Source organism: Somniosus microcephalus, chromosome 9 (assembly GCF_052327205.1).
Source record: "Somniosus microcephalus isolate GS21.2 chromosome 9, FLI_Smic_1.0, whole genome shotgun sequence".
NCBI lineage: Eukaryota > Metazoa > Chordata > Chondrichthyes > Squaliformes > Somniosidae > Somniosus > Somniosus microcephalus.
Window position 1 is genome coordinate 207134475 of NC_140995.1, and position 22764 is coordinate 207157238.

The following is a 22764-nucleotide window of genomic DNA, read 5'->3' on the forward strand; positions in this document are numbered from 1 at the left end:
ATATAGCAAGTGCTTTCCTTATCTGATTGAGTCCTGATAAATTAAGACATTAATAGAAATGTTCTCCTTCATTTCCATGAAATAAGACATGCTTCTTGGTATTGTGGGGTTTCTGTTGGTATGAATCCAGAAATTATTTGACTTTGGATTAGATGAATACATTTATTTTCCTGCCAATCAAGGTTTCTAATTACTTCATTAGAACACTGGAAATGGTATTGAATGCTTGACAGCCTATTCTTGGGATAATGTCCTCCATTAAGCAGAACATCTATCATCATAACTTACCTACTAGCTTTATCAGAACATTGTTCAGTGTAGATAGTCATCAAATAACATAAATACTTTTTATCCCATGGTAAATAGGGGACACTCTAGCAATAAGGCCTAGAAGGTATTTACTGACATGCTCTAGGCCTGTCCACAACTGGATGTCTTGTTCAACTAACCAAGCCAATGAGGGGAACTTGTTATACAGTGCATTAAGAATTGTCAATGAAATATAAGCTGCACAAGTTTGGATCTACAAAATGTTAATTTTGCCATGAAAGTACTAAATATGCATGATACAAAAATCACATTAGAATGAATTACAAATTAGAATGCAGGCATTGCTTGCACATGACCTGTGGATGTGTAGGTCTTGATGAAATCTTAATTTTACATGTACAAGTAGGCAGGCTGGAAGTCAATGTCTCCTCACCTTTCTTTGGTTGGTTTGACAACAATAGTCACCTTTTCTACTTTAAAAAAAATCCATAATTCCTGCAACAAATTTGTACTCGCCTGAATAATTGCTCATATTTGGAATACTTAGTTGTGTCAAATTTGGGTAGACCCAAATCTGAGACACAACTAAGGATAGTTGAACACCTTTTTTTAAAAAAAAAAATAAAAAAAAAAATATATATATATATATATATATATATATATATATATTACAGGAAACTTTCGATTTACCGGCACCTAAATAACCGGAAATCTCGGTTAACCGGCAAAATTCAGGAGTAGGTTCAAGTAAGTTTTATTACTTGCCTTCCTCGATCTGTTGCTGTGCAAGGGTGTGGCTGCAGCTGTTGCTAAGCTACAGAGACGCTTGGAACTTGTGGTCATTGTTCTGAACCTGTTGCTAAGCAACAGGGTTTGTTGCTTTATACGGAGCTCTCAGCTCCGTATCTTTTACTATAGCTTTCGGTTATCTGGAATTTTTGATGAACCGGCACCGCATTGGTCCCGTCGGTGCCGGATAAAAAAAAAAGTTTCCTGTAGGTTGCAAATTACTTATTAATTCTTTAGGTTTTACAAACGTAGTGAATTTTATTTTAAACTAAAACCAGAATGGCAATGCTTATAATCTTTTGGAATGGAACATTTCTGGTGGAACCATCAGAGTGCTTGAGACACTGCCATTGTTGCACATTTGCCTCGCTCCAGATGGGCAGAAACGACATTGCAGACCCTAGTTTCAAAACCAATACTTTTTAAGTTACATGAATAACTTTGAGGATTTGTTGTCGTCAAATTCACCTGGTGTTTTCCCAGATGAAATTGATGTGTAGACAGGGAGCATCGACAAACCATTGACCAGGTTCGTAGACAGCAGTGGAGGATGAGTGACTCCAGGAGCTGTTCGAGGGGCACCATATCAATAAGAACACTGCTGGAGGTTGTCCTGTAGAAAATAGAGCCAAGGATGCCTCCTCCAAGTCAGAAGTCACTCTGAAACCATCATAAATATAGGCAGAAAGCAATGAAAAAACCCACCAAATGCTGAAAACCCTCAGCAAGTCAGTTAGCATCTGGAACAGACGTGTTAATCTTGCGTGTGAACCCGATTCAGTGTGGTACAGACGAGCTTAAATTGCAGTTTCACGCGGGTAAGCACACTCGTTCCCTATTTGTGTATTTTTAGAATGCAGAAAGATTATTTGCAGCTTCAAGCAGAAGGAATGATGGATCTTATTTTTCTTTGCCAGAATGCTGGAGTGGTTAATTCCAAAAAAAAAAAAAAAAAAATCCTGCTCTTACGCTGCATTAACTCATTTCAGCTGGGTGGTAGTAGGGGTACTATAATTAGTCACAGCACACCATCATTCAAAGTTCCTACTCATAATTGCATCCCTGGTACCACTCTAGTAAATCTCTTCTGCACCCTCTCCAAGGCCTTGACATCCTTCTAAAAGTGTGGTGCCCAGAATTGGCCACAGTACTCAGATGGGGCTTAACCAGTGTCCTTTTAAAGGTTTAGCATAACTTCCTTGCTTTTGTGCTCTCTGCCTCCCTTTATAAAGCCAATAGATCCCGTATGCCTTTTTAAAGTCTTCTCAACTTGTCCTGCCACCTTCAGACTTGTGTACGTAAACCCCCAGGTCTCGTGTTCCTGCACACCCTTTAAAGTTGTACCATTAGTTTATATTGCGCCTCCTCATTCTTCCTACCAAAATGTATCACTTCACACTCTGTGCCCCCATTTCACCAGTCTGTCTGTCCTCCTGGAGTCTGTTACTAGCCTCACTGTTTACTACATTTTTGGAGTTTTGTATTCTGCAAACTTTGAAAATATGCCCTGTATACCCAAGTCTAGGTCATTAATGTATATCAAAAAGAGCAGTGGTTCCGTCGCTGACATCTGGGGGACTCCCTGCACACTTCCCTCCAGTCTGAAAAAACCCACTCCCCACTACTCTCTGCTTTCAGTCCCTTAGCCAATTACATAACCATGCAGCCACTGCCCCTTTAATCCCATGGGCTCCAATTTTGCTAACAAATCTATTAATGTACTTTATGAAATTCCTTTTGAAAGTCCATATACACATCAACCGAACTACCCTCCTCAACCCTCTGTTACTTCATCAAAGAACTCAAGATAGTCAAACATGATTTGCCTTTAAGAAATCAGTGCTGGCTTTCATTTATTACCCATAGTGCCAATTAATTTAGTCCCGAATTACTGGCTCCCCCAACACTGACGTTGGGCTGACTGGCCTGTAGTTGCTGTGTTTGTCCCTCTCTGTTTTCTTAACAGGTGTGTAACATTTTCAATCCTCCAGTCCTCTGGCACCACTCCTTATCTCAGGAAGATTGTGGCCAGAGCCTCTGCAATTTTCACCCTTACTTCCCTCAGCAACCTAGGATGCATCCCGTCCGGACCGGGTGACTTTTCTACTTTGAGCGCTGCCAACCTTTTAAATACCTCCTATCTGTTTTTATCCTATCCAATTTCTCTACTACCTCCTTTACTGTGACATTGGCAACATTCTCTTTCGTGAAGACCGTGCAAAGTACTCATTTAGTATCTCAGCCATACCCTTTGCCTACCAAGAATTCTTTTTTAGTCCCTAATCGGCCCCACCCATCCTTTGACTACACTTTTACTATTTATATGTAAATATTGGAGAGATCTATGGAATGCATTTATTAAGTTGAAACTGACCATCAGTCGGATGCTATTGATTGAGAAACTAAACCCTGTTACTAGACCAGTCCATTTGAAGAGCTTGTGTACTTTGTTCTATTTCTGTTAAATAGCGTAAATCCTGAAGTACTAAAAGAAAACACACTTGCGGCGCAAACCAAGTAGTACAAGTCACCGACTAGGGTAGTAGCATGCATACGACAGATAATCGGAACATTTACAATGTTCTCCCTATGACCTTTTGCCCTGGTGGCTAGTCAAACTACTTCAATGTGTTGCATTACTGTTTAAGATGGTCTGTTGTGAAAAGCTTGAAGCATATTAAAATGCTTAATTTGGAGTGTATCACATTTTGGTAGGTTATGTGAAATGCATTGGGCATGTGTAATACAAGGATTGTCAATTTGGAATCTTTTTCCAAGACTAATGAAATGTTCTTTTCTAGGTTTGAGTGGGACAAGCTGTTGGAAAATGTGCATTGTTTGATCATAAGTGTGACAAAGACAGACAGGCAGGAAGCCTATATACTCAGGTATTTGAATATTTGATATTTTATACAAACCTATTTAAAATTGGATAGGATGTATGTTGGATCATCGAACAGAGATTTTTGTTGAGATTAGAGCAATGTTTAGGATGTGAAACACAGGTGAGGGGGAAAAAATTCAAGGGCTGGTAGTCAGTATAATTTTAATACCTTAAGCCTTCAATACTTATCATGGTAAATGTATCCATTTCTAAAATTAAGCATCTTAAATGGTTATGTTGCTTGTCATAGATCGGGTGTATTATGAAACTGAATAGTTAAAATACTAAGAATGGGGCAAAATTGGCACAAGTATCAGGTTTTTTAGTGCATCATATCTATTTGAATGAATCTGAAAATTAGGAAGCATGAGATCAGATCACTAATTGGGGAAATATAAATCTGGTTGTATTTTAAAATTTTAAGAATAGAAGAAGAAAATGAATGAAAACAACTTGGAGATATCAACAAGTTTGTAGTTACTCTGCAACTGGTAATTCTTTGTAAAACTTGGGTCATTTGGTGATTTCAATTGGGTGTGATTTCAATTGGGTATGCTTCCTGGGGTTTCAGCACAGTATTGGGAGTACTTTATGTAGTAGCTGACTAACAAAAATGTTTGACTCTTCCTAAAAGTGTAATATAACTGAATTGTAAGATTTTTGGATGTGTGGACTTCATCTGAGAAGTGCGCTTCTTTGATCCCTTGGTTTTTATCCCTTCATTTTAAGCATTCAAAATATTGAAATTGAGGCATGAGCATTTCTTTTACAAAAGAAAGTTGACGGTCTCGATGCTTCGGCACAACATGAAGCCCACTAATTTAGCGTGACACTGCGTAAACTAACTAGTATGGTGTTGAGTCGAATTTAAAATGTGTTGGACCTCCTGGGTACTTTATAAATTTAAACAAAGTTTATTTAGTAGTGAGTTTGGGTACTTGGAATACATTTTAAACTTCCCATTTGAGTGCCAAGCTCTACTCTTATAAGCACACACTCCCCTGGCTGCAAGAGTCTTGATTTGCAGTCAGGCAGTATAAACAAACTGAGCTCAGTAGCTACAGTTTAGCTGCAGCCTTATTTAATTAGTTCATGGGTTAATAACTAAAAATAGGTGACGCTTAATGCAGCACTTTAAAAGCTGCTTTCTGGTCCAGACTAACCTTGGTTTATTGTCCAGCATTGCTGTGTAATCACTTGCCTGACAACTGAATTATTCCCCACATGTGCTGGTCAGCATGTCACCCTCTGCCAATATATAACACATTTTTATACAGTGTTTGGTACAGTGAGTAGTGTAAGCGGAGTGTTGAGTGTGGCATTTTTGGAAAGTAGGGTGAAAATCGGATGCACGAGAGTCCAGAATTGGAAGAGTTCAGAGATCTCGGAGTGTTGTCGGGCTGGAGGAGGTTACAGAAGTATTCATACAAGGATCAACACTTTTTGGTCATAGAATCCCTGGGATGTAGAGAGAAAAAAATCAACCAAAGATTCCTGTTCTTGACCTCTATGCTGTGACCACTCCTGGAAAATACTTGTGTGGTCATTAGTCCATGACAGGGTCAAACTCAGCTGTGATGCCTGCCCTATATAGTCAAACAAAAACAAAATGTCAGAAACAATCAACAAATCAGAAGCATCTATAAGGATTGGAAAGTGCCGCAGTAAACAACTACTCTAGGTGTGGCCACTTGGGTGAGGTACTGTAGGAGCTGCAAGCATCCGCATTTTTATCTAAGTGATTATTTGTACAAACATTTTGGAGGCCTTCTGCACACGTGGCAGTATACCGGAGCCACGCATTTGCACCCAATCCCATCCTGCGTAGGCGTGCTGTTTACCAAGGCCGCACATGCGCAGTACCCCACAGTTGCAGCCTGCAGTGCAGCGTGGGCCACGTTTTCCTTAAGCTCCGTGGGAGAAGGCCTATCACTGGATCCATGCTGGCCAGGGGAAGGAGAGGGGAGGGGGTTGATTTTTCGGAAAGGTTGGGGGGGGGGGGTGGAGGACAAAACTTGTGCAGGGGGGAGAAGGTCAGAAACTTGTGGGGGGGGGGTGGAGGTCAGGAACTCTGTGTGGGAGGAGGACGGCAGAAACTTTCGGCGGGGTGGGTGGAGAGCGAGGAGGCCAGGAACTTGGGCGAGGGGTGGGAGAAAGTCTTAACCCGTGAGGGTTCAGAGTTTGGGAAAAGTTGGTATATCAGCTGTGCTTGAAGCTAAATCCTTCCCCGTAATCGACACCCACAAGAATTGTTTATAGGTTATCACCAGTAGATAGCACAGTTTCCACTATTGCAGAGCAACAGGATCTGTCGGGGCCAGTAATGTAGATTTAAAGCATTTCTTTCCAACCAGTTCTGTGTTGGGGCAGAAGAGAAACTTCCAGCTTGTGTTGCTACAGGTGGGGAATTGAGTATAGATCAGGCTACTCTTGGCAATAGTCCAGTGTAACACTCGGTCTTGATAATATTGAAGAGATAATGAGCAACATCCTGTAGCTTGGACCATGTAATTATTTACAGTAATGTCTGGTTCTACACCAAAATTATTTTAGTGCATGTCGCCACACCCTGTCAACAGCAGGAAACTAGTTCCAGTATTAATCCATGCAGACTGAATCGGGTGGTTGACTTTGATACAACTCCTCGAATCAACTTTGACCAAGAACACTCCCATCTCTGCCATGCCAGCAAATACCACAACAAATTGCTAATCAAGTATCTTCCCTCCATGCTCTTTCAAAAGAAGGCTCAAACTCAAAGTGTAGCATGCTATATTACTACTCTTATGTGCAGCAGCAGCAGACGCAGTTCTGAATGTATATTCCAATCTCCAATAGAAATTGCTGCTTCATTGTGTAAGCTGCAGCTGGAGGACTCAAAAGATTCTTTATATGAATTTTGATATGATGGGGATAACCATTTTAATCCTGACTATTTTACAGTGAGAGTAGCATGTTTGTCTCCAAGAGACGTTTCATTTTGAAGACATGTGGTACCACCCTCTTACTGCAAGCACTGGAGCCCCTGTTGGAACTTGCTCGTGAGTACTGCGGCTTTGATTCCATTCAGGTAACTTTCAACTTTCTGTGGTGTATGTAGGTCTTGCAACTATATGCCAATATTTACATTGGGTATAATTGGCAAGTGAATTATTCCAAGTTAGGGTAGTGTTTACAAGTAGTTCTGGCAAATGCAAATTATTGATATTGTTTGCATGGACAGGAAGAAAGCAATGTGAATATCATCGAATGGTTACTGCACAGAAGAAGGCCATTTGGCCCGTTGAGTCCATGCCAGCTCTCTGCAAGAACACTTCAGCTAGTCCCACTCCCCTGCCCTTTCCCTATAGCCCTGCAAAAAAAAAAAAAAAAAAATCCACCAGGTATTTACCCAATTCCCTTTTGAAAGCCACCATTGAATCTGCCTCCACCGCCCTTTCAGGCAATGCATTCCAGATCCTAATCAGTCGCTGTGATTTAAAAAAATAAAATAAAAAGTTTTTCCTCATGTCGCCTTTGGTTCTCCTGCCAGTCACCTTAAATCTGTGTCCTCTGGTTCTTGACCCTTCCACCAATGGGAACAGTTTCTCTCTACCTACTCTGTCTGGACCCCTCATGATTTTGAACACCTATCAAATCTCCTCTCAAATCTTCTCTGCTCTAAGGAGAACAACCCCAGCTTCTCCAGTCTATCCACGTAACTGAAGTCCCTCATCCCTGGAACCATTCTTGTAAATCTTTTCTGCACCCTCTGTAAGGCCTTCACATCCTTCCTAAAGTGCGGTGCCCAGAATTGGATGCAATAGTCCAGTTGAGGCCGAACCAGTGTTTTGTAAAGGTTCATCATAACTTCCTTGCTTTTGTACGCTGCCTCTGTTTATAAAGCCCAGTATCTTGTATGCTTTATTTAACTGCTTTCTCAACCTGCCCTGCCACCTTCAACGATTTGTGCACATGTACCCCAGGTCTCTCTGTTCCTGCACCCCCTTTAGAATTGTACCCTTAGTTTATATTGCCTCTCCTCGTTCTTCCTACCAAAATGTATCACTTCGCACTTTTCTGCGTTAAATTTCATCTGCCACGTGTCCACCCATTCCACCAGCCTGTCTATGTCCTCTTGAAGTCTATCACTATCCTCCTCGCTGTTCACTATTACTTCCAAGTTTTGTCATCTGCAAATTTTGAAATTGTGCCCTGTACACCCAAGTCCAAGACATTAATATATAACAAGAAAAGCAGTGGTCCTAGAACCGACCCCTGGGGAACACCACCTTCCTCCAGTCTGAAAAACAACCGTTCACCACTACGGTTTCCTGTCACTTAGCCAATTTCGTATCCATGCTGCCACTGTCCCTTTATTCCATGGGCTTCAACTTTGCTGGCAAGTCTAGTAAGTGGCACTTTATCAAATAACAACTTGTATTTATATAGTGCCTTTAATGTAGTAAAACGTCCCAAGGTGCTGCACAGGAGTATTTTAAGACAACAAAATTTGACACCGAGCCACATCAGGATAAATTAGGGCAAGTGACCAAAAGCTTGGTCAAAGAGGTAGGTTTTAAGGAGCGTCTTAAAGGAGGAAAGAGAGGTAGCGAGGCGGAGGGGTTTAGGCAGAGAATTGGAGCTTAGGGCCTAGGCAACAGAAGGCACGGCCACCGAAGGTTAAGCGATTATAATCAGGGACGTTCAAGAGGGCAGAATTAGAGGAGCGCAGAGATCTGTCTGGGGGAGGGGGGGGAGTTGTGGCGCTGAAGGAGATTTCAGAGATGGAGAGGGGCGAGGCCATGGAGGGATTTCAAAACAAGGATGAAAATTTTGAAATCGAGGCACTGCTTAACTGGGAGCCAATGTAGGTCAGCGAGCGCAGGGGTGATGGGTGAACGGGACTTAGTGCGAGTTAGGACATGGGCAGCCGAGTTTTGGATGACCTCAAGTTTACATAGGGTAGAATGTGGGAGGCCAGCCAGGAGTGCGTTGGAATAGTCAAGTCTAGAGGTAACAAAGGCATGGATGAGGGTTTCAGCGGCGGATGAGCTGAGGCAAGGGCAGAGACGGGTGATGTTACGGAGGTGGAAATAGGCGGCCTTTGTTATGCTGTGGATATGTGGTCGGCAGCTCATTTCGGGGTCAAATATGACACCAAGGTTGTGAACAGTGTGGTTCAGCGTCAGACAGATGTTAGGGAGAGGGATGGACTCAGTGGTTAGGGAACGGAGTTTGTGGCAGGGATGGAAAACAATGGCTTTGGTCTTCTCGATATTTAATTGGAGAAAATTTTCGCTCATCCAGAACTGTATGTCAGACAAGCAGTCTGACAATTTAGATGCCTTTTGGACATTTTAAACTCCTTTTGGAAGTCCATGTACAACATATCAACTGCATTACCCTCATCAACCTTCTCTGTCTCATCAAAAAACTCAGTCAGGTTAGTTAAACACAATTTGCCTTTAACAAATCTGTGCTGGCTCTCCTTAATTAATCCACATTTGTCCAAATGACTGTTAATTTTGTCCCAGATTGTGGTTTCTAAAAGCTTCCCCACCACTGAGGTTTAACTGACTGGCCTATGGTTGCTGGGTTTATCCTTGCACCCTTTTTTGAACAAGGGTGTAACATTTGCAATTCTCCAGTCCTCTTGCACCACCCCTGTATCTAAGGAGGATTGGAGGATTATGTCCAGTACCACCGCAATTTCCACCTTTTACTTCCCTCAGCTTCATCTTACTCTCTATCTCTTTCATCATCCAGGGAGCTCTGGCTTTGGTTGCCCTACCTTTCCCCCTCATGGGAATGTACCTCGACTGTACCCGAATCATCTCTTTAAAGGCAGCCCATTGTTCGATTACAGTTTTGCCTGCCAATCTTTGATTCCAATTTGTTCTCAACCTACTGAAATTGGCCTTCCTCCAATTAAGTATTTTTACTGTAGATTGCACCATGTCCTTTTCCATAGCTTATGATACGATGATCACTGTTCCCTAAATGTTCCCCTACTGCCACTTGCTCCACTTGACCAGATTTGTTTGTAATGATTTAGTTCTAAAAGTGTGATCTAAATGGAAAATGGTATGATTGATATGCTTCACAATTCGGAGACCCCTACTGTAAATCCTAGGCCACTTGTGCCACAAATGTTGAGTTCTCTGCCCAGACTCTCAAAGATCCTGACTGACTAGCCAAGTGTTCCGTTTGAACAGAGAATTGACACTGGCAAATTCTCAAAAGGTACACCAATTGTCTTGTCTTTAGAGGTGGTACGGAAGATTAAACTGTCTTCGAGTGCCCTCCCCTCTTAATTTTAAACACTTGTACAGGTGAATGTTTATTCTGCATTAAATTTAGCACTAGCAGGAACACCTGGATTCCTAGCAATTGGCTTATAGGATCTGACTTGTGATGGGTTTGGCTAAATTAGTTTATACAAATAAGTTTTTAGTCCTTGAAGCAGGTTTAGTTTTGCAAACTGTAGATAAAAGTAGTTTACAGATCAATTCAATTTTTAAAAGTTCTTTCATTTTTGGAATGTGGTTATCACTGGCACGGCCAATATTTATTTCCCATCCCTAGTTGCCACAGTTTGATGCAGCTGAGTGACTTGCTCGGCCACTTCAGAAGGCAGTTAAGAGTCGACCAGGTTGTGGGACAGGAATCTCGGGCCACTGGGTAAGGCCGACAGGTTTCCTTCCCTAAAGGACATTACTGAACCAGTTGGATTTTTACAACGATCTGACCGCTTCATGGTCACTTTTATCTGTACTAGCTTTTTATTTCACAAATTTTTAGATTTTAAATGTGTCCTGTTGACTGACGTGCTGACTAAAATGAATAATCGAAAACTTTATGGTTACAATTTCACTTTTGAAACAGATGTGGTTGTGAAATTTACTGTTAATACAGGCTAGTGATATAAATGTTATCTTGAGGGTTTAGATTTAACTGCACTTGCTGTGGGTTTTGGTAGTTAAAAGCTTTCACTACTCGATCCGTTAGCAATTTATTTCACCGGTGTTAAAGCAAGCAAGTGGTTGTGCTGAAAGATCGATAGACATTTAATTGCTAATTTTAATGCAATTAATACTGATCTAGTTATGCATTAAATTCATTTAATAGAAAACTTCTGTGCATGTGTCTTTTAATAAACTACAGGATTTCTTCTATTCCCGCAAAAATTTTGTGAAGCCAGCACATCAGGAATACCCACATAGGAACTTTCAGGAGGAGGTAGAATTTCTGGATATGGTGTTCCCAAGTAAGTTCAGATCAGTAGAATTTGTTGTTTAAGATTTCATTAGCTGCAATCAATTTTTTACAATTTTGAATGTGCCTAAAGTGGGGGGATTATAGTGCTTGGTAATGGTATACGTTATACTTTGGAAAATAAGTATCTGTATCAAGTACTTGCAGGGCAGATAAAACACACAACAGATAGTGGAGTTTGCTCTACCTTGTCCCATGTCCTGCCTCAATCCTGGACTTGAGAGCAAGTGAATTTCTGTGTGAAACTGTTGAAGTATGGATTACGCAAGCCCACCAAGATAATGCACAAAGGCTGATGGATTATTGAATACTAGAGGTTATGTAATGGAGTGCAAGGTAAATACCATGTTGCCTTTTCCTAAATGTGTCCCCTCCTGAAGATGCTTGGGAGTGGTTCCACAGAGTTATGGCCATCTGGTACTTCACTTAAGTGATTATTGAGTCTCCACAGTAATATGAAGCGATTTTACCATAAGGGCAGTACAGCTGAGCATGATCCTGTCCTCATCTGACCCCCACATGTACACTTCTGACAGGGTTGTTCTAGAATCCCTGCCCATGACCCAGCTATGTACCTTTTTTGGACCCAGTGTCTATCAAGTATTTTTGTGTTTGGGAATAGTCTGGTTAGACCCAGAGTAAAGCGCACCTTACTGTACCAGTATGACATTTTTCCATTTCCCACACCAACCCCCCCTGTGGTGTATGAGTGATATTGAGCAAGGGTGCTGAGGTAGGAACAGTTCTGTGCTGTGGGTCCATGCCCACTAGAAATGAGTTCATGTTTCGTCCTAGCCAGCAGAGGGGATTTTTGTCCAATTGATTTGAACCCAGAAATGAAAGGTCAGTGTCTAACCTCAATCCATCCACTCTTCCATTTGCTATTCCTTCTCCTTCCACCCCTTCTCCTGGCTGTCAAGAAAGCCTAACTTCAGCCAATGTCTCGGGTTTTTTAGTGATCCATGCGCCAATTGCTTATGAGGCCAGGTGACTGCTATATTGCATACAAGATACTCCCATGGACTGTTCTCCTTCCAGGTTCCAACTATGAGACTGTCCAAATCTGTTTTACACTTCTCAACAAGGTAGCTGAACAGTTTATGTCCAAGAAAGAGAACCTTAAGCTGTTTAGGCTACTATAACCTGTTTCTTCAATTAAAAAATAAGACTTTTACGTATATAGCACCTTTCACGACCACCGGACGTCCCAAAGCGCTTTGCAGCCAATGAAGTACTTTTGAAGTGTAGTCACTGTTGTAATGTAGGAATAATGCAATTGCCTACTTGCGTCAAAAATTTGGAAATCTTGCTCTAACTTGTGAGCATGTACCACATCTTGTTTAGTATTTCAGTTGATTAGCAAAGTAGTTTGCATATTTTTGAAGTCCAGAATCAGAGATTATTGTAGTAGAATAGTCTCTAACTGCAAATGTTTATTCAATACCAGATGGGGCGGCCTATTGCATGGGACGTATGAATTCTGATTGCTGGTAAGATTAAATCTGCTTTATTATGTATAATAGTTTTTGCACATTTCTTGTATGAGCATGGGGTCCAATTAACTTGAAATGCTCAAGGTTTTTTTTACCTTTTACCACAATTGTTTTCAAGAGATGCTAAGTTTTGGGGAAATGTCATCAGAGCAGCACGAGAACAAACTTCCCAATAATTTTAATAAGGCATTGCATGCTCTTTTAGTCCCTAGTTAATGTGAAGTAACCTTGGGTTAGCTACATGCTGTGCCCAAGCTGATAAGGTTTTGTTGCACTTCAGAGTTCCAGTTTTTATTTTTTGAAGCTGCTGTTAGAAATCAGTCTGCTACTAACAACCAGACCGCAATCACAGTCACACTTAATTCTGGGCCTTACAAATCTTAAATAGTTGTTCTGGCCTAAATGGTGGCTTAGTTATTGTGTGCTGTATGAACTGCATTTTGCAATGTACTTAGCAATTGTGAAATATTTAAAGGTTTATGCAAATATTGTCATTTATGTTTGATCCAGGTATCTTTACACTCTGGATATGTCAGAGGATAGTGGGATCAAACAGCCAGATCAGACACTAGAGGTTCTGATGAGCGAGCTTGATCCAGCTGTCATGGACCAGTTCTTCATGAAAGATGGTGTTACTGTAAATGATGTCACTCGAGTATGTACTATATTAACTTTGTAAAGTAAAAATATATAGACTTTTTCTTTAAAGCTAGGGAGTCTTAAACATGCCATCTTTTTTTTTAGATGAGTGGAATTCGTGACCTGATACCAGGTTCAGTCATTGACGCCACATTGTTCGATCCTTGTGGCTATTCAATGAATGGAATGAAAGTGGATGTAAGTTTGTGCCTGGTCTTTACAAAATGTCTGCTGTTCTTTAACCATCGTTTTCGCTTGGTCGCTCGCGCGCTCTCACTCTTCACCCCCTCCCCCATACACAAAAGATGCTGGTCTCATGCTCAGGCTATCCTTTTGTTAGGGCAGGGCTGGCAAAGGTGGTCATCTCCAAAAAGCAGCACTCTTGAATAATCATTCTGCTAGGAGGTATTTGAGCAAACCTATATTCCTTTTTTGTGCATTCAGGATTAGTAACTTGTACAGCTGGAGAAAGAATGTAGGATTTAAAATGTCTTGTGTATAGTTCAGTAAAAATTAGGTATATTCCAAAGTGATCAAATGTGAGCTCACATTGGATGTCATCAATGTGGAATAATAGATCTTGTGTTGGAAGGTGAGTACTCTATAGGGAAATAAGAAAAGTTAGAAGAGTCACCCCAGGGCTACCTCTAGTAGACCAAAAGTGACACTGGCTGAAGCCCAGGGACAGACTATCTGTTCCTCTTTGACTAAGGAATAGCAGGGAGATTAAAATGAGGCAAAAACCACAGTATTGTATTTTGCCTTGGTTTAACAATGCCGGGAGGGATAATGTGTTCAGTCCTGTTCTCTATTCCGTATTCAGTTCTCAATCTGAGCTGTGCTTCAGAGATACAAGTGAAGGCCACAGTAATCTCCGTGAGGGGCACATCAGGGAGACTGTCCTTGCTAGGTACTATCTGTAAATAAAATAGCCTTTTCTCACATTTTCTGAATGAAGCAAGCTGAGGCTGCTTTTTGATGGGCAGTTGCCATTTGTTCACTAAGATTTACATATTTGTCACTTGCATTTTCTTAAATATTTTTCATTTTGGGATGTTTTGCTACTTTTAAAACGCTGTATGCAAGTTGCTGATGGCTTAGACTGGTGATTCTTAAACTTTATCAGTTCACAGCCCATCAGAAATTTGAGTGTTTCATGCCCCATGAGTTACGAGTCTTTTACAAATGAAGCTTCTTGGATGTGGGGTGATGCTTTAATTAACTTCAAAGTAAATGAGTATTCACATCTTAGTCCAGAATGCCTTCTGATCTTGTGGTTGGCAAAATTACAAAATGGCCTGCTCACTCATAGGATGTACCTGCCCTGAATGCTAAAATCATACTTGGCTGCAATGTACAGTGCTCTGAAGAGTTGTGGATTTGTCTTCGAGTACCCTACCAGAATTGAGTTTTTTTAGAATAAGAAAAGCATTTTTCTCTTTGAAACTACAGGGCGGGTGCTTTAAACAAATTTTTCTCTGGGATCACCTGGACTTTTCCTATTATATTAGCATCTTTTTTTAACTCATCCAATAGTTCCTTATTCTTTTTCTTTTCTTCCTCCCCCAAATCCGGAGAAATTGGCTCTGGACACCTCTACGCTGAAACCCGGTTTGATGAATTCCACAATTAGATGTCTACATACCGCTTTCTTGGAAAATGCAGCCAACATCTGTAATGTCTCTGTTTAATAACCTAGCCAGTCGAACTTAAAATCATCAGGTGTGCATAAATGGAATGTTTTAATACTTTCCATATGATGTGAGTATTTCATGGCATAGGCCAAGCGGATTGCTAGGACAGATTAGAGCAGACTTTAGTCCAATTTGAGAGCTCGAATTCCTGAAAGAACAGCAAGAATACTTGGTTTGGGGTACTATTGAATTATTGAAATCTGTTTCCCCACCCCCTCACCATGCCCCATCAGAACAGATCTTAAATTTCACCAGGGAGTTGCGTACCATATCAGAACCACTGGTCTAAATAATGCATAATAATATGTATTGATAAGGGAGAAATAGTTAGCTTTGTCTTTTGAATCTCTTATGGAACTGTTAAAACAGCTTGTAACGGACTAAAACAAGTCATTAAATGCTTTTTCTTTTTAGGGAACTTACTGGACAATTCACATCACCCCAGAGCCAGACTTCTCCTATGTTAGTTTTGAGACTAACCTGGCCCAGACTTCTTACGATGATCTGATCAAAAAAGTTGTAGATGTCTTCAAGCCAGGGAAATTTGTCACAACCCTTTTTGTTAACCAGGTGAGATTCTAGGTCTGTCTGTAAAATCAAGTTTGTCCAGTGTAGATTGGGGGTGTGGTCGTGTAGTGGTTTATTACTGGACCAGTAATCCAGACCACGCAAGTTCAAATCCCACCATGGCAGTTTGAGATTTGGAATTCATTTATTTATTTTTTAATCTGGAAATAAAAAGCTCGTATCAGTAAAAGTAACTGCCGTTGTCTGTCGTAAAAACCCAATTGGTTCACTGATGTCGTTTAGAGAAGGAAGCCTCTGTCCTTACCGGTGTTGCCTAACAAGCCACTCCATTGTACTGAATTGCTACACCAGGGAAACTAGAGCTGGGCATTAAATGCTGGCCTTCCCAGCAACACCCACATCCCAAGAATGATTTTTTTTTTTTTTTTTTTAAGCCCTAGCATTGATTCTTCCAAATATTGCTTCCTACAAAAATCTGAGTTGGAGGAAAAATTCAGAATTTTTAAGCTCTGACCAGTTCAAAATCCAAATCCTCAAATTATCATATTCAATGGCTGATCCATTTTTGTAACTGTTCTAGCTCTTTGTAGTTGCAACCTCCATTTTGTGTTCTTTTCAATTGAACTTTTACTCAACAGTTAATTGAACCAAGTTTTGGGTGGATGAAGTTTAAAAATTGCCGGACTTTCCTCTGTTGTAATACAATTCTTTATTTTATTGCAGAACTCCAAATGTCGCAGTTCATTTTCTTCTCCCCAGAAAATTGAAGGATTCAAGCGCCTCGATCGCCAGTGTGCCCAGTTCAACGATTACAATTTTGTCTTTACTAGTTATGTCAAGAATTGTCAGCGACAGCAGAGTTGAATAGCAAAAATGAAAAAACGTAAAAAGAAAATGTGCAAGGTAAATGGTGGCAGTTCTCTAGTTCAGGGTAGCGAGGGCCAAACTTCACACTGCCACCATTTTATCAATTTTGTAGGCCCTATATGTAACCATAATAATAGAATTGTGTCAAGTTTGAAATGTAAGCGTTATTGTAACAAAGAGTTGGATATCTTGCATGAATGCTCTTTTCTCTGTTTAGGTATGCTAGGCCATTCTTGCTGTGATATTGAAGTGCATGTAGAACAGTTCAGTGCTTATTGTTTACAGTTATATAACACTTGCAAAGTTAGAAATGTGCGTTATGTAGGTTTTCTGCAGGTGACGCCAAAAATTCTCCACAGACAAGGTTTTCGCCCCCATTAGGTGTGAGCCCTGGCATGTTTAGAGCAGATTGTTCACTTGTTTCCTTTCAGTCAAACTACCTTAAGGAATAGAGTTCTTTAAGTTTCTAGGTATTGATCAACTTTCCAGATGCCCAGCCTGCACTGGGGCAGCTTATCAGGAGTTTGATCAAACTCTTAATATGGTTGGTAGGTTTTTGCGATAGGATTCTTGTATCATTTTATCTCTGACTAAACTAGTTGGATTCAAGCAGACAAAATTTGGCACATTCCATATGAATTCATTATTAAGAGCTCTTGTATAATTGGCTGCAAAGACTGTTGAACATTCTAGTTTAAGCATGCCAGGGATCACCCCAAACTTTTTTTGTATGAATTCCCCATTTAAAGGTGAGCAGGCAGTGTGCAAACTGTAACACCTTGGTTGTAATCATTTTTGTTTAAGCAGCAACGGCCTTTATTCAGATATTGAGAGAACAATCCCATGACACCATGTCTTATTTGCTGCTGTATCATTTGGTGGTACAACTAATCTGTTAAATTGTTAGGAACCTGTACAGAGAGTATGGAAACAGATAGATAGAAAAAAAACATGACCACAAAGCATAATCAGAATAAAATGTGGTATAATTGTAGGTGCTTAAAATCAAGGTAAGATGGTTTTGGCTAATTGCTAATGATTTTTCTGGAGATTTGGGCTGACTTGTTATAGCATACAGTTCTTCTGAACTTCAATAAGCATACATGGGAACATGATGTGGCATTTGTCCCATAAGTGTTCGAAGAGTGTAACTTTGGTTTGCTTGGAATTGTTTAGGATCTTTAAAAAATCTGGTTGTTGGTTAAGTGGTTGGTATATTTGCCACATTTTTATTAATTGGTGAGGTTCCAGTTTAAAAACTCAATTTTATTTGCAATGGTTTACTATGGCATTGAAAGAAATAATCCATAAAGGCTGAGAGCTCTCTTGTGGACCAACCATTTTTTTTTAAATAAAAAAAATAAATTTGAAGAAATACAATCTTAAGGGGTTGTGAGCACATCACACTGTTGTCGTCCATTTTAGAATGGTTGAGCTGTTGTATACATTCTGCAGTTAGCTAATTAATTGCACTATTTTTTGAAAAATGTAATTTGAGTAATGATAAGCAGCCTTTACTGTGAAAGATGGGGTTATTTGCTCATTGGTGCTTTTAATTGTACCAGTTGAGGGGAAATTTTGGCGCCATTAAAACTTTTATGCCAAGTTGTTTAAAATATTTTAATTCCAGTTCTGAAATCTTTTATCTGTACTACAAGATGCTTCAATAAAATTAAGATTTATGGAATGTGTTAATTTCATCCGTGTCTGCTTCGACCATTACCTATTCAGTGAGCAGTATTTATCTTGCAGTGCAGTCGCACCACACCAACCTCAAAGTTGGTCTATTGCCTTTTTGGTACATGTGAAATGAAAGCAGAAAAATGTTGGAAAATCACAAGTCAGCCAGCATCTGTAAAGAATAAAGACCAGTTAAAGTGATGGTGTTTGGAATGCAGCATATTTAAATTTCTCTTTTTTTTGATATGTTGGTATCTTTTCCCTTTCAGCAATGATCAGCCTTCATTTGGAATGGTTGAGTTGGGTTCAATTTTTCTACCACACCCAGAAGGGTATTTTCTGGTCATTTTACACGAGATTAACATGTGCAGGGTCTCACTTGCCACAAGTCCAAATGCATTACAATCTCTAATTAATGGGGTGAAATTAAAAATGCCACTGGTCCTTCATCCCTACCTGCAATAAAGAATTGGAGGAGGTGTTTTCATCTTTTTTGTGGTAGGGGATTGATTAACTTTTACAGTCTACCTTTTGCAGAGGCATAATAACCACTGCACACTATTGAAGACCTTGCACTTGCACTTCCTGATTGTACAGAAATTTCATTATTTGAGACGTTACTGGATTCTCTGCTAATGAATGAAGAACCCTGCCATAACTGGAGCGTATGTTAACACGCCATTTGCTACCTCCAGTTTATAACTTGTTTCCTTTTTGTATGCTGTGCACTAAATCTCTTGATTAGTGTGGAGCACAAAGCGCAGTGTACAATTTGTCTAACCTCTTGGTGATGTGAAGAATCAGTCTTTAAAATACTAGGATGTTGTCCCTTTTAAGCAACAGACACATTTGTTTGTGTTCACCTGCATAAGCACATTACATCCCTGTGTGTGCTTAATTCCATCATTTTGTTTGGAATTTAGTGACGTAGACAGACCATGTTTTTAGGTATTCCTTGGTGATTGCAATCTGCCCTGTACATTCATTGGCTGCCTTGTGTTGCTGAGAGGTCACGTGTAAATATGAAGATGACCTTTCAGATCGCCCCGTGTCAGAGGTCCATTCAACCAATTCATTGTCCATATGCCATGGCCTTGTGAAGTTTCATTTGTGGAAGGGGGTGACTTGATGCTTTGTGTCCTTCGAAGAGTTGAACTGCTGAGTTTGTCTTGATACCCAGTAAACCACAGGGCTCATTGTAGAAGATGAGACAAATCATTCATGGCTTCCCAAAAAACAATTTGACACATCCCAATATTCATCTATGAGAAGTCACACACCACCAGGTTATAGTCCAACAGCTTTATTTGAGATCACAAACTTTCGGAGCGCTGCTCCTTCGTCAGGTGAAGTCACCTGACGAAGGAGCAGCGCTCCGAAAGCTTGTGATCTCAAATAAAGCTGTTGGACTATAACCTGGTGTGTGACTTCTCACATTTGTCCACCCCAGTCCAACACCGGCATCTCCACATCAATATTCATCTAGGTATCTTGGATAAGAATGCCTGGCAGTTTTTTTTTATAAAGCACAAGTAATCTCTATGCAGTGCTTGCCAGATGTGGTTTGGCTGCAGAATTCACCGACAGGCATTTTGCAGCACGGTCAGATCTGGAAGGGATGGTGTTTGGCAGGAACTTCAGACAGTATCTTTTACAGAAATAAAGCATAGTGGTTGTCCTAAGTTTAGAAGCAGAGATAGCTACTGGCCTTGTTATCCTGCTTTGCTGCTAATTGTTGACTATTTTGGATTTTTCAGAAGAACTGGAGACCAGCCTGCTTGCATTTTAATGCTAAAGAGATGGGAAAGTTTTGAGGGGTACCACCTGATGGGGTTTATGGAAGCTACCTGTAAGAAAGAGGCTGCTATTCATTCTTTGACACCACCGTGGGTTTTTAATATTGCTCTGTACAAATTCATATAGACTGAGGTTGAGCTTCCGTCAATGTGATTTTAAGCTTGCCACCCTTGGTAAAGTTGTACTCGTGACCCCGGGGTTTCTGCGCATCTTAATGGATGTACAATATTTTTGCAGGACATGGATCAGGCTTTTGGCACCAATTCAAAACTAGTTTCATGCATCTCATCTCTGAAGAGATCATGTGGCTGAAAATTTGCCTGCCAACCTCGATCTGTTTTACTTGATTGTGCAACATTATGCTCCAGGGGTCACAAAGGAAACAAGATTTTCTGCATTTTTAACAGGCAATGCTAACAGATTAGGTTAAAGATGCAGTCCTTCCAACAATGTCGCTACCATTAAAAAAAAAAAAAAAAATTAAAAAAAATCCCAATTGAAGCATAAAAGTATCTTTAAAGAAAAAGGTCTGCAAAAGTAATGTCATAGTACATATGAATTATTTCATCTTGTACTTTGATCTACCTCTAGCAGACACTGGGGCTCGAGTTGACTGAGAAAGTAATTTAATATGAAAGTTAATGCCATGTCACCATATTAACTTCTGTACATGAAGGAAATTACTTTTTAATTGAGCAGTTCACTTATCAAAGCAATAGCTTCTCAAGCAGAAAACTGAAAGCCCAGTTGCAACTGAACAAAATATCCAGCATGTTGAACTTCTTGTAGAAACTGCATCCATTGCTCACTGGCACAGAAATCCTCGTAAGTGGTGTGGTGTTAGTTTCTTCCCACTATCTTGCCACATAGATCCATTTGATAGTGTAGGTACCCAGTGGTTGCATGTATAGAACTTGTATTGAGTGCAGTTTATTTAGTCAAAGCAAGCAAGGCCAATTTCAAACATTTCGATGTATGGAGCAGCATTTACTTTTCAGAGTGAGATGCATTAAAATCAGTTACAGTTTTAAAACAGAATTGAGTGAGACTTAAGTCTGTCCTTGATTATAGGCAAATATACATAAAGTTCTCTTTAAAGTGACTTGCAGCTTGCAAAAATAATGTAACCCCTTATTGGTGAAAGTTTTTCATAGTACGATGCTAACTTAGTGTCTCTTACCCCTGCCACTAAACATTAAATGTAGCATAGACTTAATTGGGCCCTAAAGTGACCTGATTCAGCAAGTGACCTGCCCCAGCATATAGCATTCTGGTGCTGTAAAGTCAAAAGGAAGGTTGTTTCATGGGGAGCAGTCAATAATTCAAAAGGCAGGTTTCATTCATGATTCCCTTTTGTCTGAAAATAGCCAAATTGTCAAACACTGAATTGGCACATTTGTGCATTGTGAAGGCATATTGTACCAGTCCTTCATATTTCATCATCTAAATTCCTAGATTAGATTACAGAATTGTAACCATTCATTAGCGGCAATTTTTTTCTTGTATTTTTGGCAGTGCCTGAATCAGCATGTAAGGGATTAACTCCCAATGCTGCCCAAACAAAGCCATCAGTTTAAACTAGTCTGCCTGTCTACTATATTTTCCTCAAGGTACAAGTTGATTTGGCCCACGCTATAGAGTTTTACATAGAATTTTACAGCACAGACACTGGCCATTCGACCCAACAGCTCCACATACGCCTCCTCCCACCTTCATCTCACTGCAGTGTACCCTCTCTGAAGCCTCAATATTCTTCCTATGGGTGGAGCCCAATGCTGCACACACTACTCCAACTATGTTTTATATAGGCTCATCATTACCTCTTGACTTGTATATTCAGTACCTCTTGTGACAAAATCTAGAATTCCATCATTTTTTTTACAACCTTATATACCTGGTGCAGCAAACTAATAAGCTGAAGACTGGATTCAAAATGGATGAATATAGCACAGGTTATCAAGTGAATAAAAATTCATGAATGACAGAAACTTGCTTTATGTTCATTTTGGCCTTTTAAGTTGCTGAGGTTGAAAATACTTGTATGTAGATGCTCTTGTTCAAATCTGGCATTGTCCAACATAGCTATGAAACAGCCCAAAAGGGTTGGGTTATGCAACAGGTTAATCATCAGCAAATTTGGTATTTTTTCAACTTCATAACCATATTTTGATCTAAAATATTATGCAATGAAAGCAGTCTTAATATCTTTTAATTAATTCTAATATTGCATCTCTTAATTAGTTTAAAAATTAAATAGAAAAATGTTGATAGCTAATCCTTGTAGCAATATACTTGTAATCAGCACAGAGTACCTTGGTTTAAAGCACACCGTTGGGAAAGGTAGCACTTCGACGCTGAGTTTAATAACGGTTCTTATTGTCTGTAGCGACATTTCAAACGCACTCTGTTTGAATGGATAGCAACCTGGGCAGTTCTTCTCCCCCATTATCTCAGAATTGAAGTGACCCATGACACAAAAGCTCCAGTAATTCTGGGCGAGAACATATGCATGGATAATCTCATTCATTTATCAGTCAAGATAGCTTTTGTTTGCATTTAACTGAACAAAGTTCAAGGATATGGAATAGAGATCCTGGGGGGGGGGAAACCCGCCGCAACTAGAGTGAGAACTGGCCTGTTCAATGAGCGGGGCCGGCAAATTTAACAGTCGGTCAAGCTCAATGGCAGTCGACAAAAAGCGTCAGGGTAACTTAAACGTCCGAATTACAACACCAACTTGCATTTGTATAGCGCCTTTAATGTAGTAAAATGTTCCAAAGCACTTTAATTAGGGCAATTTGGATTGAAAAAATGAATATTCCAATCCCAAAGATGCAGGAAGGATAAATAAGGCAGTGGGGAAAGA

At 40.1% G+C, this 22764-nt stretch overlaps 1 protein-coding gene across 2 annotated transcripts in view; it reads left to right on the top strand.

Moving 5' to 3' along the window:
- The window catches only part of amd1 (adenosylmethionine decarboxylase 1), a 32166-nt gene extending 14058 nt beyond the window's left edge, over positions 1–18108 (top strand). Inside the window, exons 2-9 of one of the 2 annotated variants that reach the window (XM_085997817.1) lie at positions 3861–3947; positions 6887–7013; positions 11090–11192; positions 12648–12690; positions 13204–13348; positions 13438–13530; positions 15441–15596; positions 16278–18108. In XM_085997817.1, coding sequence (XP_085853943.1) covers positions 3861–3947; positions 6887–7013; positions 11090–11192; positions 12648–12690; positions 13204–13348; positions 13438–13530; positions 15441–15596; positions 16278–16418 — 895 coding nt within the window. In that variant the 3' untranslated portion in view covers positions 16419–18108. Of the gene's footprint in view, positions 1–3860; positions 3948–6886; positions 7014–11089; positions 11193–12647; positions 12691–13203; positions 13349–13437; positions 13531–14909; positions 15055–15440; positions 15597–16277 lie in introns of those variants that run through there. The other variant, XM_085997818.1, reaches the window with a different exon arrangement.
- Positions 18109–22764: the final 4656 nt, after the last annotated feature.